At 41.9% G+C, this 20,929-nt stretch overlaps 1 protein-coding gene across 1 annotated transcript in view; it reads left to right on the forward strand.

The window, feature by feature from the left end:
• drg1 (developmentally regulated GTP binding protein 1) overlaps positions 1 to 10,633 on the forward strand; it is a 47,086-nt gene extending 36,453 nt beyond the window's left edge. The window contains exons 5-9 of the mRNA XM_061931739.1: positions 5,920 to 6,089; positions 6,168 to 6,298; positions 6,414 to 6,581; positions 6,652 to 6,774; positions 10,431 to 10,633. Coding sequence (XP_061787723.1) covers positions 5,920 to 6,089; positions 6,168 to 6,298; positions 6,414 to 6,581; positions 6,652 to 6,774; positions 10,431 to 10,530 — 692 coding nt within the window. The 3' untranslated portion in view covers positions 10,531 to 10,633. The remainder of the gene's footprint in view (positions 1 to 5,919; positions 6,090 to 6,167; positions 6,299 to 6,413; positions 6,582 to 6,651; positions 6,775 to 10,430) is intronic.
• The last annotated feature ends 10,296 nt before the right edge of the window (positions 10,634 to 20,929 follow it).

Genomic DNA, 20,929 nt, shown 5'->3' on the forward strand with positions numbered 1-20,929 from the left:
AAAGGAAGTGTAATTTACAAGTAAGCATTTATATATTCCATGACCATATAAGGAAGTGTAATTTACAAGTAGGGTTGTCCAAATACCAATAATTTGGTACCAGGACCAAAATGTATATCGATACTTTCCAATACTTTTCAAAATAAAGGGAACAACAAAAATCTCAACATTGGCTTTATTTTAACAGAAAATCTTACAATACAATAAACATAAGTTTCCTATTACACTCAAAGAACAATTTTAGAAGGTTAAAATATAAATTAAAGGGCACTGCACACATTTAGTTTTTCTTGTTGCACTCAAACAAAAACTTACAATTTTCCATATTACATATAGTCTGCCATAATCAAGGATTAGGTTAGTATATAATAAAAAACTTTATTGACATTATATTAAATGCTTCATGATTTATGGTTGCCACTCCTGGTCTGTGCTTTAAGAAAAATACAATTATTAGTAAGTACTAAAAACAAAACTATGGATACATTTACATAGATAAGCCAGTCATTTCACTTGCATTAGTTGACGTCTTAACTGCGCTAATATTTGGCATCAATCCAAGCGACTTTGTGCGTGCATCTACATATCTACATGTGTACAAAAGAGGAGCTGGTTATGAGAGTAGTGTGTGTCTTTAAGAGAATGGCAAAGTGTTGGCTTAGTGAAGTTGGTGCACTCACTGGGCGGGTAAAGACAGAGAGAGAGGTAGTGCTGCACTACTTAGTAGAAGAATGAACGGGTCTGGTTGTGTCCTGCAAAACTACCGGTAATAATAAAGCAGATTGTCACAAATCGGCGGCATTATCACTATTTAAACTCCCTGTGCAGATTTGAATGTTTATTATTTAAATGTTTACCTAAGTTGAAAGCAAAGGTGGTAATATTAATTGCGACATTTAGCCAGGTGTGTTTTAAAGCAACACTTGAAACGCTGCGCTTTCTTGTTTAAAGCCTCACCTTTATTGTTAGTTTGCCCAAATACCTCCATATTGTGCATCACGCACCCTCTTTATTAACCAGTAGAATTGTCATTTTTTTGCCATTCTTCCTCTCCAAGATGTTATTGCTTGTATGCACTTTGTGTGTGCGTTTTGACACTCAACATCATGCGTCTCTGTAGTCACCGCCGCAGATGAAAGAACGGTACTTTTCAAATGCAGTGTAGTACCGATTTCAATCAATTAGTATCGCGATACTTTTTTAGTACCGATATACCGTTCAACCCTATTTACAAGCAAGCACTTGTATATTCTATGACCATATAAGGAGGTGTAATTTACAAGTAAGCATTTATTATATTTCATGACCATATAAGGAAGTGTAATTTTACAAGTAAGCACTTGTATATTCTATGACCATATAAGGAAGTGTAATTTACAAGGAAGCACTTGTATATTCTATGACCATATAAGGATGTGTAATTTACAAGTAAGCACTTATATATTCCATGACCATATAAGGAAGTGTAATTTACAAGTAAGCGCCTATATATTCTATGACCATATAAAGAAGTGTGGAGTTTTGGTAGGTAATAATTTCAATTTAAGGCCTTAAAATTTCTAAAATGCTCCTATAATCTCATAAAAGGTCTTAAATACGATTTTGAAAGGTCTTTAAATATTTTATTTAAAACATGCATAAACTTCAGTCTCTTTGAAATGTTTGGATTTTTGAGGACGCTATAACGTAACTACACAGCGGAACTAACTGTGCTGCCCGGTCAGAATTTATCGAACACCACCAGCTATTGCTGTGCGCGCGCAGCTGTGTGTTGACAGCTTAGTTAGCATAGCTGCGGATTTAACTTAACGAAATCCCACAGCAAAGCCAAATTACTTGCAAAATAAAAGTTCAACGATTTGTGTCTCCTGAACGAATATATAATGCATGAAGCCGGTATATGGAAACGTATGAAGTGTTTAGTACCCAGATGTGCAGCTAACAAGGAGGAAAGCGTTTGTAAACATGGCGGTGAAAGTGAATGGAATGATAATGTAAAAGTAAAAAATCTGGGATAAGTTTGTGTTAAAGATGCTGAAAGGCCACAAACACTTGCACAACTTTACAAAGATAAAAGTAACCCCCCCCAAAGGAGTGTTATGCGGGTTAACTGGCGCCAATTGCCGAAGGAGATCAATATGAGATGTTTAGTAGGGAAATCATACTATTACATACAGTAAGCACGTCTAATTTCTCCGTGGTAGTAGTGTACTCAGCAGTAAAACTATATAAAAAAAAACATAATTCTCTTATTATTTCTATTATTTGTTCCAATAATTTCAGGTCAGCTTCTCATGCCTAATCTTTTCTCCAAGTTCGTACAGCAACCGACATTAAAAGCGGTTGCCGCTTTAGTGTTTACACTTCTCTTATTGTGGGGTGAGGAAAGCAATGGAGATTTGGTAATGTTATGTTGTATTGCCTAAATGAAAACTAATCCTTGTGTGTTAGCAATATGTACTGTATTTTTCGGAGTATAAGTCGCACCGGAGTATAAGTCGCACCTGCCGAAAATGCACAATAAAGAAGGAAAAAAACATATATAAGTCGCACTGGAGTATAAGTCGCATTTTTGGGGGAAATTTATTTGATAAAACCCAACACCAAGAATAGACATTTGAAAGGCAATTTAAAATAAATAAAGAATAGTGAACAACAGGCTGAATAAGTGTACATTATATGAGGCATAAATAACCAACTGAGAACGTGCCTGGTATGTTAACGTAACATATTATGGTAAGAGTCATTCAAATAACTATAATATATAGAACATGCTATATGTTTACCAAGCAATCTGTCACTCCTAATCGCTAAATCCCATGAAATCTTATACGTCTAGTCTCTTACGTGAATGAGCTAAATAATAATATTTGATATTTTACGGTAATGTGTTAATAATTTCACACATAAGTCGCTCTTGCGACTTATAGTCCGAAAAATACGGTAATCAAAAAAGTCACGAAAAACAGGTAAAAATGTATCCATACACACCAGATACAAAATGAGCTGAGCACAGCTGAGCTGAGGCTTGCAAACCATAATCGCCTTCCTTCTTTTTAGACAATCACTGTCTGCAACACTGTTTTTCACAACTTTGTGCAGTACTGTAGATGTTTTATCGGTTTGCTGACAAGTCTGACAGCCAAAAAAAAACATTACCAAAGTTAACCATTTAGCTTTAGCGGAGATGCTAGCCGTCCCTTTTATTGTTGTGCTTTCCTCTACCATTGCTGATGTTGATGTTACATAAAAACACTTGATATGAAGCACACTACACCTTTTGCAAGAAACCACTTCTATGACAAATCTGAAAATTGGTTGTTATGATGTTTGCTAATATTTTTTTCAATTAGTTTACACTAGAGAAGCTTCCGGTGTTTTAGTTAGTTTAACCATTTTGTTTTCCAATGTGAAAGAGCAGTGAATTATCAATCAATCAATCAATCTTTATTTATATAGCCCTAAATCACAAGTGTCTCAAAGGGCTGCACAAGCCACAACGATATCCTCGGTACAAAGCCCACATACGGGCAAGGAAAACTCACCCCAGTGGGACGTCGATGTGAATGACTATGAGAAACCTTGGAGAGGACCGCATATGTGGGTAACCCCCCCCCTCTAGGGGAGACCGAAAGCAATGGATGTCGAGTGGGTCTGACATAATATTGTGAGAGTCCAGTCCATAGTGGATCCAACATAATAGTAAGAGTCCAGTCCATAGTGGGGCCAGCAGGACACCATCCCGAGCGGAGACGGGTCAGCAGCGCAGAGATGTTCCCAGCCGATGCACAGGCGAGCGGTCCACCCCGGGTCCCGACTCTGGACAGCCAGCACTTCATCCATGGCCACCGGACCTGTGCCCCCCCCCCTCAAGGAAAAGGGGAGCAGAGGAGAAAAGAAAAGAAACGGCAGATCAACTGGTCTAACAGGGGGGCTATTTAAAGGCTAGAGTATACAAATGAGTTTTAAGATGGGACTTAAATGCTTCTACTGAGGTAGCATCTCTAATTGTTACCGGGAGGGCATTCCATAGTACTGGAGCCCGAATAGAAAACGCTCTATAGCCCGCAGACTTTTTTTGGGCTCTGGGAATCACTAATAAGCCGGAGTTCTTTGAACGCAGATTTCTTGCCGGGACATATGGTACAATGCAATCGACAAGATAGGACGGAGCTAGACCGTGTAGTATTTTATACGTAAGTAGTAAAACCTTAAAGTCACATCTTAAGTGCACAGGAAGCCAGTGCAGGTGAGCCAGTATAGGCGTAATATGATCAAACTTTCTTGTTCTTGTCAAAAGTCTAGCAGCCGCATTTTGTACCAACTGTAATTTTTTAATGCTAGACATAGGGAGACCCGAAAATAATACGTTACAGTAGTCGAGACGAGACGTAACGAACGCATGAATAATGATCTCAGCGTCGCTAGTGGATAAAATAGAACAAATTTTAGCGATATTACGGAGATGAAAGAAGGCCGTTTTAGTAACACTCTTAATGTGTGATTCAAACGAGAGAGTTGGGTCGAAGATAATACCCAGATTCTTTACTGATTCGCCTTGTGTAATTGTTTGGTTGTCAAATGTTAAGGTGGTATTATTAAATAAATGTCGGTGTTTAGCAGGACCGATAATCAGCATTTCCGTTTTCTTGGCGTTGAGTTGCAAGAAGTTAGCGGACATCCATTGTTTAATTTCATTAAGACACGCCTCCAGCTGACTACAATCCGGCGTGTTGGTCAGCTTTAGGGGCATGTAGAGTTGGGTGTCATCAGCATAACAATGAAAGCTAACACCGTATTTGCGTATGATGTCGCCTAGCGGCAGCATGTAATAATTAAAGAGTGCAGGGCCAAGAACCGAACCCTGAGGAACTCCGCACGTTACCTTAACGTAGTCCGAGGTCACATTATTATGGGAGACGCATTGCATCCTGTCAGTAAGATAAGAGTTAAACCACGACAAAGCTAAGTCTGACATACCAATACGTGTTTTGATACGCTCTAATAAAATATTATGATCGACGGTATCGAAAGCAGCGCTAAGATCAAGAAGCAGCAACATAGATGACGCATCAGAATCCATCGTTAGCAGTAGATCATTAGTCATTTTTGCGAGGGCTGTCTCCGTGGAGTGATTTGCCATGAAACCGGATTGAAAAGGTTCACAGAGATTGTTAGACACTAAGTGTTCATTTAGCTGCTGTGCGACAATTTTTTCGAAGATTTTCGAAATAAAGGGAAGGTGGGACACCGGTCGGTAGTTTACCATGAGGTCAGGATCGAGGTTAGGTCTTTTGAGCAGAGGATGAATAACCGCTTTCTTGAATGCTAGGGGAACAGTGCCAGAGGAAAGTGATAAGTTTATAATATTTAGCACTGATGGACCTAATAATACAAAAAGCTCCTTGATAAGTTTCCCAGGAAGTGGGTCAAGTAAACATGTTGTTTGTTTTATCCCACTTACACGCTGTAATAGTTCCTCTAATGTTATTTCATCAAAAAGAGAGAGACTATTTTGTATTGCAGTATCTGTCGTAGATACAGTTGTATCTGTGTTCATAGAACCCAGTTGTAGCTGGGATGCGTTGTCTTTAATTAATTCATATACCGTATTTTTCGGAGTATAAGTCGCACCGGAGTATAAGTCGCACCTGCCGAAAATGCATAATAAAGAAGGAAAAAACATATATAAGTCGCACTGGAGCCCGGCCAAACTGAAAAAAACTGCGACTTATAGTCCGAAAAATACTGTACTTAAAATTCATTCTGGACCTCTGATTGTACTTTGTCATTGTATTTATTGTCTGGATGGATGAGAAATGTTCTTAAATTATTTTCGAGATAGTCTTAAAAAGTCTTAAGTCTTAAATTTGACATGTTGAAACCTGCAGAGACCCTGTTATCATTTGTGTGTTGTAGTTGCTCGAACGTGCAACCTCATCCTGATCGTGCTGGACGTGCTGAAGCCTCTGCTGCACAAGAAGCTGATAGAACACGAGCTTGAGGGCTTCGGCATCAGACTGAATAAGCAGCCTCCCAACATTGGCTATAAGAAGAAGGACAAAGGTGGCATCAACTTCACGGCCACTGTATGTCCAACACAATGCTGCCCCCCTAGTGGCTTCTCTCTACACTGCTCATCTTCCTTATGCTCTGTCCGGCTGCAGTGTGCACAAACGGAGCTGGACGCTGACACGGTGAAGACCATCTTGTCTGAGTATAAGATCCACAACGCTGACATCACCCTCCGCAGCGACTCCACAGCCGATGACCTCATCGATGTGGTGGAGGGGAATCGGTAAGACCCAGAGCCACGGCGGACCATTCTTTAGTGGTTGTCAGTGGTCGTGGCCACGCGCTGACCTAATTAGAATGAAAAGCTTGTGTTGACACTGACCGGACTGTTCCTACAGTGTTTACATCCCCTGCATTTACGTGCTCAACAAAATTGACCAGATTTCCATCGAGGAGCTGGACGTCATCTACAAGGTCCCGCACTGTGTGCCCATCTCGGCTCACCACCGCTGGAACTTTGATGACTTGCTGGAGAAGATGTGGGACTACCTGCAACTCGTGCGCATGTAAGAGTGCCAGCAGATGATGTTGCTCTGCTTCACGGCCAAAATCTTAAGGTGTGACCTTCATTTGCAGCTACACCAAACCCAAGGGTCAGCTTCCAGACTACACCTCTCCTGTGGTTCTTCCTGACCAGCACACTGCCGTGGAGGACTTCTGCCTGAAGATCCACAAGAACCTCATCAAAGAGTTAAAGTAGTGCGTATACAGAAGATCTTTCATTCTCCATGTGGAATGATGATTAGATAGATGAAATCGAGTGGAACAAATAGATATAGAAATAATATAGGAAATAGAAGGAATAGATAAAATAGACAGAATAGATTAGATAGAAAGAATAGAGAAAATACAAATAATAAATATAACTAATAGATGAAATAGAATGGATAGATTAAACAGAAAAAAATATATAAAAGAATAGACTAAATAGGATAGAGTAAATATGAATATATTAAAAAGAAAGAATAGATTAAATGGGAAGAATATATTAAATAAAAAGGATAGATTAAATAGTAGGACAAGGTTAATAAAAGGAACAGATTAAAAATAAATGATAATGATTAAATAGAAGGAATATATAAAATAGAAGAAATAGATAAAATAGAAATAATATATTAAATTAAAGGATAGACTAAATAGGAGGAATATATTAAATAGAAATGATCAATTAAATAGAAGGAATAGATTAAATAGAATGTATCTTTGTGCTGGGTCCCTGTAGACGTAGGAAGTATATTTGTGCTGGGACCCTGCAGACGTAGGAAGTATATTTGTGCTGGGACCCTGCAGATGTAGGAATTATATTGGTGCTGGGACTCTGCAGATGTAGGAAGTATATTTGTGCTGGGACCCTGCAGATGTAGGAAGTATATTTGTGCTGGGACCCTGCAGATGTAGGAAGTATATTTGTGCTGGGACCCTGCAGACGTAGGAATTATATTTGTGCTGGGACCCTGCAGACGTAGGAAGTATATTTGTGCATCATGCACTTTTGTGCATGATGTCCTCAAGAAGACATATCAAAACAACACTTAATTAAAGTGCAGTTTTTGTACAGAATGCCACTACAATAGTTTAAAACAAATAAAGTGCACTTCTGTGCATGATGTCACACAAGATATTTCAATAACTGTCAAATAAAAATTAGCTGCATAATAGGAGTGTGTACGTCCTTCGCTATGTGGTAGGTACCGGCGGACGTTATCTCCTTTTGTCGTGGACAATTTTTTCATACGGTGTTGATGTGGAAATGGTTGCCTCGGCATTTTGTTGGTGTGGCACCGAACGGACATGTTGACATGCGGAGTAAGCACTCTTCATTCTCTAGCGGGTGACTTTTCAAATGATGCTACAAATATGTAGCATCATTTGAAAAGTCACCCGCTACGAAAAGTAGCATTACTGCTGATCAGCAGTAATGCTACTTTTCGTAGCAACGCTTTCGCCCCACACTTGACAAATTACGGTTGTCTGTTTGACATATTCCCACTTGAAGCCAAACCACCGCCAGACCCCGTGCTGTTTTTCTTAGGAATTCATTCTTACTTCATTTGTTACCAGATATGCACCTTCTTTCTCTCGTATTACTACTCGCACCACAGCTAACTTTAGCCATGCTGCTACCTCTCTGCTCAGCGATGGCGTATACGTATGTGACGTATGTAAGAAGGTGCGCTTGTTTAAGTCTCTGTGAGAAGGAGAGACAAGAAAGAGTGAGAAGAGCCTGAAGTGTAATGCCTGCAGCTAAAAGCAACTGCATGAGAACGTATACTCGAATATCACGATATAGTCATTTTCTATATCGCACAGAGACAAACCCCTGCTTAGCCTGCTGCCCCCGCGACCCGACCTCGAATAAGCGGAAGAAGATGGATAGATGGACAAATCCGCGATATATCAAGTATATCGATATATCGCCCAGCCCTAGCTGGGACCCTGCAGACGTCCATCCATCCATCCATTTTCTACCGCTTGTCCCTTTTAGGAAGTATATTTGTGCTGGGACCCTGCAGACGTAGGAAGTATCTTTGTGCTGGGACCCTGCAGATGTAAGAACTATATTTGTGCTGGGACCCTGCAGATGTAGGAAGTATATTTGTGCTGGGACCCTGCAGATGTAGGAATTATAGTTGTGCTGGGACCCTGCAGACGTAGGAAGTATCTTTGTGCTGGGACCCTGCAGACTTAAGAAGTATCTTTGTGCTGGGACCCCGCAGATGTAGGAAGTATATTTGTGCTGGGACCCTGCAGATGTAGGAATTATATTTGTGCTGGGACCCTGCAGATGTAAGAACTATATTTGTGCTGGGACCCTCCAGATGTAGGAAGTATATTTGTGCTGGGACCCTGCAGATGTAGGAATTATATTTGTGCTGGGACCCTGCAGACGTAGGAATTATATTTGTGCTAGGACCATGCAGACGTAGGAAGTATATTTGTGCTGGGACCCTGCAGATGGAGGAAGTATATTTGTGCTGGGACGCTGCAGACGTAGGAAGTATCTTTGTGCTCGGACCCTGCAGACGTAGGAAGTATCTTTGTGCTGGGACCCTGCAGACGGAGGAAGTATAGTTGTGCTTGGACCCTGCAGATGTAGGAAGTATATTTGTGCTGGGACCCTGCAGACGTAAGAAGTATATTTGTGCTGGGACCCTGCAGACGTAGGATGTATATTTGTGCTGGGAGCCTGCAGACATACGAAGTATATTTGTGCTGGGACCCTGCAGAGGTAGGGAGTATCTTTGTGCTGGGACGCTGCAGACGTAGGAAGAATCTTTGTGCTGGGACCCTGCAGACGTAAGAAGTATCTTTGTGCTGGGACCCTGCAGACTGAGGAAGTATAGTTGTGCTTGGACCCTGCAGATGTAGGAAGTATATTTGTGCTGGGACCCTGCAGACGTAAGAAGTATATTTGTGCTGGGACCCTGCAGACGTAGGAAGTATATTTGTGCTGCGACCCTGCAGACGTAGGAAGTATCTTTGTGCTGGGACCCTGCAGATGTAGGAATTATATTTGTGCTGGGACCCTGATGACGTAATAAGTATATTTGTGCTCGGACCCTGATGATGTAGAAAGTATATTTGTGCTGGGACCCTGCAGACGGAGGACATATATTCGTGCTGGGACCCTGCAGATGTAGGAAGTATATTTGTGCTGGGACCCTGCAGACATAGGAAGCATATTTGTGCTGGGACTTTGCAGACGTAGGAAGTATATTTGTGCTAGGACCATGCAGACGTAGGAAGTATATTTGTGCTGGGACCCTGCAGATGTAGGAAGTATTTATGTGGTGGGACCCTGCAGACATAGGAAGTATCTTTGTGCTGCGACCCTGCAGACGTAGGATGTATATTTGTGCTGGGACCCTGCAGAGATAGGGAGTATCTTTGTGTTGGGACCCTGCAGACGGAAGAAGTATATTTGTGCTGCGACCCTGCAGACGTAGGACGTATATTTTTGCTGGGACCCTGCAGATGTAGGAAGTATATTTGTGCTGGAACCCTGCAGACGTAGGAAGTATATTTGTGCTGGGACTCTGCAGACGTATGAAGTATATTTGTGCTGGGACCCTGCAGACGTAGGAGGTACATTTGTGCTGGGACCCTGCAGACGTAGGAGATAAATTTGTGCTGGGACCCTGCAGACATAGGAAGTATATTTGTGCTGGGACCCTGCAGAGATAGGATGTATCTGAGGCTTGGCTGAGGTCTCGATGTGCTCATCAATCAGCCGACACATTAGTGCTGCTGAGCATTAGGAATCCTCTCGGGAGAGGAGGCTGGCCTAACCCTGTCATAGTGGTTTGTTGTTCACTAGGTGATTGATGTGAACACCAACCTTGCTTTCTTTTCAGTGCGCTGGTGTGGGGATCGTCTGTGAAACACAATCCTCAGAAGGTGGGCAAGGACCACGTGATGGAGGATGAGGACGTTATCCAGTTGGTGAAGAAGTAAACATTATAATTTTTTAATGTTTGCTTTGAAGAGAAGATGGAATTCAATTAAATAGCAGGACTGGTTCATATTGAATATTGACAATAAAAACTCCAACAAATGACTTATTTCTTTCATCTAAACTTTTTTCTTCTGTCTAATCAAACGATTTTTGACCTTAGCATATTTTTACTGCTGAAATATTTCTTCCTATGTTCATATCTGACAACTTTCGTCAACATGTATTTTTAATTTGGTTTCTTTGTAGTTTTCCTCCGAGTTACCTTTTCATAAAGGGGTGATACTGTTAAATATTATTGAGTGCTAATATCACATGATGGTTAATTATTATATTAATGTATTGAGTGCTAATGTCACATGATGATTAAATATTATATTAATCGGTGCAATAGGCGTCGAGTGGATCTAGTTAATAGTGTGAGAGTCCAGTCCATAGTGGGGCCAGCAGGGGATCATCTTGAGTGGAGACAGGTCAGCAGCACAGAGACGTCCCTAACTGATGCACAGAGGAGTGGTCCACCCCGGGTCCCGACTTTGAACAGCTAGTGCATCATCTGTGGTCATCTAATAACCCCTCCAGACCCCCCTTTTAGACCAGTTGATCTGCAGTCTCTTGTATTGAGGGCTAATGTCACATGTTGGTTAAATATGTTAATGTATTGAGTGCTAATGTCACAGACAAGCCATAGAAATGTCTGCTCGCATGGAAAAACAATCCTAATCTACGATTTGACTCCCTCGAATGGCCTTGACGCTGCTCAAAACAGAAGAAGGCTGTTCTGAAAACATCCCCCAAGGACACCTCAGTGATGGACGCCCTGACCTCCTTCCCTCAACACCTGGGAGTTGAACTTTGCTTGCACTGCCCGCAGAGCGGCTCCAGGCCTTTAGACACAACAACACTATATTAAAAAAAAACAGTGGAAGATAGCGGAGGGATTCTATTCCTCTGATTTTTCTTTTAGCGATTTAGACAACATCCAGGAAACCCACAATGGGCCACCCAAATGTGGCCACATGTCAGGATAAAACAATGCCCAAAACATTTATGTAAGCCCAAATCAAAACTGGAAGACGTGGAATACACATTTAAGAACACATGACTTTGGCAGACATGGGATGTATAGTCTGTCTAAATGCTACATTTCATTTTCATCGGTGTTTTAGAACAAGACAGTAGCTGGGTATTAAAAAGTGCCTGCCTGCAAATGTATTTTTTATCTGATTTTGATACATTTTGTATTATTTGCACAGCTATGTCATTTATTTTATGCAGAAATATTTTTCTATTTTATGTATACATTCTCTGTTTTCTATTTTATTTATGTCATGTAATTCTGTGCTGCTTGAACAGTTTCTTTTTTATGATGTTAATACCAGTGTTGGGTTAGTCACTGAAAACCAGTTACTAGTTACTTTATTTCAAAAGTAACTCAGTTACTTACACCAAAAAGTAATGCGTTACTGTGAAAAGTAACTAGTTACTTTTTTTTCTTCTTTTTTTTAAGGCTCCCATTAATGCCCTTTTAGCCTTAATTTCAGTACTGTTATTCCACTGGAGAATAATACAATCTGTTGATCAACTTGACATGCATTTGCATCACTGAACTCAGAAAGCAATGTGGTCTACATACAACACACAAAGACAAAGATATGTTTCAAAGGGCCAATTTATTTCAGGCCAGAACAAATTGACAAAACTATTTTAAATAACTGCAACATATACATAAGTAACAAACAGCATAATAACAGCATAGCTGTAAACCTGGCTTCACCCAAGGAAGGCACACATGACATACACAAAGCCTAACCAGGCATTTTTTTTCTCAAGGAATTCGGGAAAAAAATCATGTATTCAGGAGATCAACACTGTACTGAAGCCCAGAACACTACACATTTCCCCAGTTTTAGTTTAGAGATAAGGAAAGATTGCCCTGGCCCACTAGGATCCCTCTTTATGCTTGTGAACTTTATAGTCTATACATTTAGAGTGATGTGATAATCAAACACTCTAGAATGAAAGAGTATATAAGAGAATTGACAGAGTGTGTACCTTCAATGATGAATGATGAGCAGAGGCAGAGTTTGGAGTGTTTTCTTTAGCTCACTTTCCATGTTTATGTACCACTGTCCAGGTACTTGGAACATGTTTTCCATGCCATTTGCTGTTTGACGCCGGTATCATGCTAATTAGCTGCCTGAAAGCGGGTGACTCCACTGTAGAAATAGCCTGCATGTATTCTAGCACATACACTGCAATGGCTCTATCAATGTTGTCTTGGTTAGCAATCCCTCCGTTAAAATCCTTAAGTGGAGCTGAAGTGGCATCAGAGTCTGTGTCTCTCTTTACTAGCTTCGTCGAAGCATGTTGCTTTTGTAGCTGTTTCAGCAGATTTGAATTGCTGTTTTGGACAGTATTCCCGGGCGCGGTCACTGCTGCTGCTCATTGCTCCCCTCCCCTTCCAGGGGGTGATCAAGGGTGATGGGTCAAATGCAGAGAATAATTTCGCCACACCTAGTGTGTGTGTGACAATCATTGGCACTTTAACTTTAACTTTAAGTAGATGCTATCTTTGATCCAAGACACAACTTACATTTAACTAAAATGTTCTTTTCTTTGTGCTTGACAAAAAAAAAGCAGTGAGAATGTCTCCATGTTAAGAAACTCAACTTCTGGCTTCGCCATGATGTCTTGTTAGTTGTTATGAGAGTAGCGTATGTGTGTGTGTGTGTGTGTGTGTGTGTGTGTGTGTGTGTGTGTGTGTGTGTGTGTGTGTGTGTGGCCCTTTAAGATATGACCAGCATGTGAGGTGACGTCAGTGAGTGAGCGGCAACAGTGAGGCCTGCAGGTGCTCTAGCTTGGTGGATGGCTGCGTGCAAGACACCAATAAAGTCACAAAGTTGCAACAAACCGCCGGCCTCGTCATTCACCCTCGAGTCCGGAGCTGTAAAGACCCACTGCCTGGTAAAGTGAAGGTTGATAGCCCCGAAGTACATAGGCCCTGGAGGAACGTCTCCGCTGCGCTCCTCGACTACGGTCTGGGAGCCCCCCCGCACCCACACAAAGCACGCCTTTTCTTTTCCTTGTGACACAGAAGGACGACACCGCAGCGCTCCAATAAAACACACTCAGATCTTTCTAGCCGATACTACATAAAAAATAACGTAAAATAACGCAGTAACGCATCATGTAGTAACGGTAACTGAGTTACTGAATATAAAAAAATAACGCGTTAGATTACTAGTTACCGCCGAAAATAACGGCGTTACAGTAACGCGTTACTTTGTAGTGTTAGTCCCAACACTGGTTAATACCCATCTTGACTAACTGGGTTTTAATAGAAGTGCCACTGACAAAAATTAGTATATTTTATATGTATATTTTCACTGGAATATCGAGATTTTTCGTCCATATCGCCCAGCCCTAATGTGTGCGATGGCTGTGAGTTTTCCCCCCCCCTGGCTTCAGTCTGGACCCCCTCCCAAGAGTCCAGCCTTTGACTGAATATTTTTCACTCTCCCCCTTCCCCCAATATTCACCTGTTTCCCACCTTTTTAAGGGGCACCGTAAGTGGTCCTGTCTTGTCTCCCTGTAATGTTACTCTTAGTGGGACTGTGCTGAAAACGTAATTTCAGTTCCTGTATGTCTTGTACATGTGAAGAATGGACATTAATAAAGCAACTTGAACTTGATAGTTAAATAATATATTCATGTATTGAGTGCTAATGCCATATGATGGTTCTGCTCTCGTTTGAAAAGGTGTTTTCATGCCAGTGATTTATGTGACATTGATGATAAACACACTTACTCAGAATGCTGGACCCATTCTCTCTCTCTCTCTCTCTCTCTCTCTCTCTCTCTCTCTCTCTCTCTCTCTCTCTCTCTCTCTCTCTCTCTCCCCCTCCCTCTGCCAGCCACTCAGGTTAATCAGATGATTGACTCTCATGTGTTGTCATGCAGCAGCATGTGTTGTATTGTGCACCAAGAGCAGCGGCCATTTTACGCTCAAGCATTGTGGTCCAAGTATTTAGTGTACCATAGTAGTCAACATATTTAGTGTACTACAGTTGATCATAGTCCAAGTATTTAATGTACTACAGTAGATAGTAGTCCAAGTATTTAGTGTACCACAGTGGATAGTAGTCAAAGTATTTAGTCTACCACAGTAGATAGTAGTCCAAATACTTAGTGCACTACCTGTAGATAGTAGTCCAAGTATTTAGCAGCGGCCATTTTACGCTCAAGCATTGTGGTCCAAGTATTTAGTGTACCATAGTAGTCAACATATTTAGTGTACTACAGTTGATCATAGTCCAAGTATTTAATGTACTACAGTAGATAGTAGTCCAAGTATTTAGTGTACCACAGTGGATAGTAGTCAAAGTATTTAGTCTACCACAGTAGATAGTAGTCCAAGTATTTAGTGTACTACGTAGATATTAGTCCAAGTATTTAGTGCACTACCTGTAGATAGTAGTCCAAGTATTTAGTGTACTACAGTAGATAGTAGCCAAATTATTTAGTGTACTACAGTAGATAGCAGCCATACAGTAGGTATTGGTATATATATATATATATATATATATATATATATATATATATATATATATATATATATATATATATATATATATATATATATATATATATATATATATATCAGTAACATGCGGTGAGGTTCAAGGCTGGTGAGGCACTGACTTCATCACAGTCAGATTTACAAACATATGAACCCATTTGATTGGCAGCAGTTAACGGGCTATGTTTAAAAGCTCATACCAGCATTCTTCCCTGCTTGGCACTCAGCATCAAGGGTTGGAATTAGGGGTTAAATCACCAAAAATGATTCCCGGGCGCGGCGCCGCTGCTGCCCACTACTCCCCTCACCTCCCAGGGGGTGATCAAGGGGATGGGTCAAATGCAGAGGACAAATTTCACCACACCTAGTGTGTGTGAAAATCATTGGTACTTTAACTTAACTTTAACTTTACACATACAAACTGTAGCACACAAAAAAGCAGATTTGATTAAAAAAAAAAGGTTATTATGGTCTTACCTTTACTTATAAATTAAGTCCATGCGCCGCTCCTTTTGAACAAAAGCATCGATAACTTGTTTATAGAAGTCTTCCTTATCTTTCTTCAGTTTTAAAAGTCTCTCTGTCTCGATGGAGATCTTCCTTTAAGTATTACCACATGCTTCGATTGAAAGTCCAGTTTAGAAAACTGTTTTATTTTAGATATGTAATCCTCCATGTTAATAGTCCAGGCAAGAGGAAAAAATAAACGATCGCTGCTAACTGTTGCTGCTTGTTGTCACTTCTTCTGCAGCCAAGTAGTCGCAGGAATGATCTCTGGGTTCACTACCGCCCTCTGCCACCAGGAGGCGGGACTACTGCGGGCCTCACACAGTGCGTCTTCGCAGCAGTTTTATGATTGCTCAGCACAAGAAATACGTTACACACATACAGTTGTTGACAAAATACACTGTACAGTATATACCTCAGCTAACTGAACTATGGAAATGTATAATATAATTCATATAGCGATACGGTCTCACTGCACAGCAGGCCAGCAGTTAGCCGAGTCATTGCGCAATCCATGGTGAGGCTCAACTCAGTGACGTGCCTCAACTGGCTGGTGATTCACCGCAAGTCTCTTCTCAGTATTTCAATCAATCAATGTTTATTTATATAGCCCTAAATCACAAGTGTCTCAAAGGGCTGCACAAGCCACAACGACATCCTCGGTACAGAACCCACATTAGGGCAAGGAAAAACTCACCCCAGTGGGACGTCGATGTGAATGACTATGAGAAACCTTGGAGCGGACCGTATATGTGGGTAACCCCCCCCCCCCCCTCCCCCTAGGGGAGACCGAATGCAATGGATGTCGAGTGGGTCTGACATAATATTGTGAGAGTCCAGTCCATAGTGGATCCAACATAATAGTAAGAGTCCAGTCTATAGTTGGGCCAGCAGGAAACCATCCCGAGCGGAGACGGGTCAGCAGCGCAGAGATGTTCCCAACCAATGCACAGGCGAGCGGTCCCGGGTCCCGACTCTGGACAGCCAGCACTTCATCCATGGCCACCGGACCTGTGTGTCTCCCCCTCCACAAGGGAGAGGGGGGAGCAGAGGAGAAAGAAAAAGAATCGGCATATCAACTGGTCCAAAAAAGGGGGGCTATTTAAAGGCTAGAGTATACAAACGAGTTTTAAGATGGGACTTAAATGCTTCTACTGAGGTAGCATCTCTAACTGTTACCGGGAGGGCATTCAGAGTACTGGAGCCCAAATGGAAAACACTCTATAGCCCGCAGACTTTTTTTGAGCTCTGGGAATCACTAATAAGCCAGAGTTCTTTGAACGCAGATTTCTTGCCGGGACATATGGTACAATACAATCTGCAAGATAGGCTGGAGCTAGACCGTGTAGTATTTTATACGTAAGTAGTAAAACATCTTAAGAGCACAGGAAGCCAGTGCAGGTGAGCCAGTATAGGCGTAATATGATCAAACTTTCTTGTTCTTGTCAAAAGTCTAGCAGCCGCATTTTGTACCAACTGTAATCTTTTAATGCTAGACATAGGGAGACCCGAAAATAATACGTTACAGTAGTCGAGATGAGACGTAACGAACGCATGAATAATGATCTCAGCGTTGCTAGTGGATAAAATAGAACGAATTTTAGAGATATTACGGAGATGAAAGAAGGCCGTTTTAGTAACACTCTTAAGGTGTGACTCAAACGAGAGAGTTGGGTCGAAGATAATACCCTGATTTTTTACAGAGTCGCCTTGTGTAATTGTTTGGTTGTCAAATGATAAGGTGGTATTATTAAATAAATGTCGGTGTCTAGCAGGACCGATTATCAGCATTTCCGTTTTCTTGGCGTTGAGTTGCAAGAAGTTAGCGGACATCCATTGTTTAATTTCATTCAGACACGCCTCCAGCTGACTACAATCCGGCGTGTTGGTCAGCTTTAGGGGCATGTAGAGTTGGGTGTCATCAGCATAACAGTGAAAGCTAACACCGTATTTGCGTATGATGTCGCCTAGCGGCAGCATGTAATAATTAAAGAGTGCAGGGCCAAGAACCGAACCCTGAGGAACTCCGCACGTTACCTTAACATAGTCCGAGGTCACATTGTTATGGGAGATGCACTGCATCCTGTCAGTAAGATAAGAGTTAAACCACGACAAGGCTAAGTCTGACATAGCAATACGTGTTTTGATACGCTCTAATAAAATATTATGATCGACGGTATCGAAAGCAGCGCTAAGATCAAGAAGCAGCAACATAGATGACGCATCAGAATCCATCGTTAGCAGTAGATCATTAGTCATTTTTGCGAGGGCTGTCTCCGTGGAGTGATTTGCCCTGAAACCGGATTGAAAAGGTTCACAGAGATTGTAGACACTAAGTGTTCATTTAGCTGCTGTGCGACAATTTTTTCGAGGATTTTCGAAATAAACGGAAGGTGGGACACCGGTCGGTAGTTTACCATGAGGTCAGGATCGAGGTTAGGTCTTTTGAGCAGAGGATGAATAACCGCTTTCTTGAATGTTAGGGGAACAGCGCCAGAGGAAAGTGATAAGTTTATAATATTTAGCACTGATGGACCTAATAATACAAAAAGCTCCTTGATAAGTTTCCTACGGCAAATGAACGGCTAATGTGAAAATTCAGCAATTTTGAATAAAAATAATCTAAAACTGGTGAAGTTATTAAATGGAAAATAACTTTATAGTATAATCACTGGATACATATAGCAATTTAATATTTTGTTTTTCTTTTTACATTTTTTTTCTTTCCATGATGGCATGTGAGGCCCCGCCTGCCTCCCCTGACTGCACTCACTGATATATATATATATATATATATATATATATATATATATATATATATATATATATATATATATATATATATATATATATATATATATATATATATGTATGTGTGGGAAAAAAAATCACAAGACTACTTCATCTCTACAGGCCTGTTTCTCCTGATGATTGAGGGAACCCCCTCATGAAACAGGCCTGTAGAGATGAAGTAGTCTTGTGATTTTTTTCCCCACACATACATATATTGCGCTCTACTACGGTATCGAGCACTATTTTTTGGATAACCTTATTAAGACATATATATATATATATATATATATATATATATATATATATATATATATATATATATATATAAAATTGGTAGTCCAATTATTTAGTGTAATACAGTAGTGAGTAGTCCAAATTATTTAGTGTACTACAGTAGACAGTAGCCACATTTGTTAGTGTACTACAGGAGATAGTAGTCCAAGTATTTAGTGTACTATAGTAGTGTCACCGCCTGCTGCCATCTTGTGAGTTCCTGTGTTTTCCTGTGGGCGGAGTTGTGAGACGTGCACAGCTGTGTCCAATCAGCCTCACACTATTTAAGCAGCACCTCTTCAGCTGGATGGCACTCGGCAATTCCACTCCTCGACTCCTGTTGTATGAAGATTCCTATGCTCCTTGTATTTATGCTTCATACCTTCTTGGCTATTCCCAGTGCCATCCAGCTTGGTATGTACTATGTTAGTTTGCACGTCTTGCAACTCCGACCCAAGTTTAGTTAGCTTTGTATATTAGCTTTTGTTCTTTTTGTCACGTCGCTTTTTGTTACATTCTATTTTTGGATTATTGTTGTGAGTGCTTTTTGGTTTAGTAAAGAACTATTTACTCACATTCCATCTGCATCCTTGGGTTCCTCTGTTCTACTTTTAATTGAACTGTGACAGAATTGCCGAGTCAATTATGGAACTCGCAGATGAAAATCAGATCCAGCGGGCCCTCATGGCCCATGGTCAACGAATAAGTGATCATGAACAGACTTTGTTGAACCTGACAACGCTTGTGCAGGAGATGCATACACGCTTGTTGGTCCCTCCCCCGCTCCCAGGCTCAGAGGCTACTCAACCCGCAGCTGGAATCTCTTCTTACTCGTTCCCCTCGACATCGGGTTTTCCTACCAGGGAGCCCAGCATACCACATCCGCCCAGGTATGAGGGGGACTTTGGACAATGCAGACTTTTTTTTATATCAATGCTCTTTAGTTTTTGCACAGCAGCCTCACACATATACGACAGACTCCGCCCGTGTGGCATATGTACTCAGTTTACTGGCTGGAAGAGCAGCACGCTGGGCTATGGAGGTGTGTGAGAGCAAACCCAAACTTCGTTCCAGCCTACCCCTGTTTTCTGCTGAGCTGCGCAGCGTCTTCGATCACCCAGTGAGGGAACGAGAGGCAGGAGGCTGCCTCCTCGCTACAAGCCAGGGGGCCTCCTCTGTGGCAGACTATTCAGTCTCCTTCCGGATCCTGGCAGCGGAGAGTGGCTGGGGGGAGAGAGCATTACGGGGAATATTTTTGGCTAGTCTTAGCCCCCGTATCCAAGACGAGCTGGCTGTCCGAGATGAGACCCAGACCCTCGAGGAGCTCATCTCGCTCTCGATCCGATTGGACAACCGCCTACGAGAGCGACACGCCCAGAAGGGGAGGGGTCCTCCATCCACCAGAGGGCAGTCACCTACCAGCTTCACACAATCTACGTCCAAGCCTCAGGTGTGGTCGCTTCCGCTTTCTGACTGCAGTGCCCCAGAGGAGGGGCCAGAGGGGGCCATACCTATGCAGCTGGGTGGCAGCCGCCTGTCATCAGCAGAGAGGAGTCGTCGGCTGAGGTTGCAGCTGTTGTTCGCTGTCCTGCGCGCCCCAAGGGGGGTCGTTCCACTTCCACCGGAGATCTTCCACGGGGGTGTTTGCCACCTTCGCCGCCTGCTCCTGTGGCAACGTCTGCATCTTCTACGGTGGGAAGACTTCAAGTGGAAGGGGTCATGGGTGGGGGGTTCTTGCCCTATTAAGGCACTAATTGACTCAGGGGCTGATGAGAACATTATTGACAGTGGGCTTGTGGAGTCTTTAAATATTCCTTCTGTGTGTATTGAACGTATTAAGAATGTTAGCTCACTTGACGGGCGCCACCTGGCTAATATTACTCATCAGACACATGCCACATCCCTCCTTACTTCTGGTAATCACCGTGAGGAGATTAATTTTCTGATAATGCCTTCTTGTTCAGCACCTGTAGTTCTTGGACTTCCATGGTTGCGACGTCACAGTCCCAGTATGGACTGGACCACACCTAAGATTACTAATTGGAGTATTTTCTGTCATAGTCACTGTTTGCGTTCCGCTTCGTCTCCCACTAAACCTGTGGGAGACGAAGGTTTAGTGGGAGACTAAACAGCCCCAGTAGGGGCAAAACAGCCCCTACCGGGGTAGGGGCTGTTTTGTCCCAGCATTCCAGTTACGATCAGAAGCCCAGTCTTCAGCCCAGTCTTCAGACTGGGCTGAACAGACT

Source organism: Nerophis lumbriciformis, linkage group LG39 (genome assembly GCF_033978685.3).
Source record: "Nerophis lumbriciformis linkage group LG39, RoL_Nlum_v2.1, whole genome shotgun sequence".
NCBI classification, from domain to species: Eukaryota; Metazoa; Chordata; class Actinopteri; order Syngnathiformes; family Syngnathidae; genus Nerophis; species Nerophis lumbriciformis.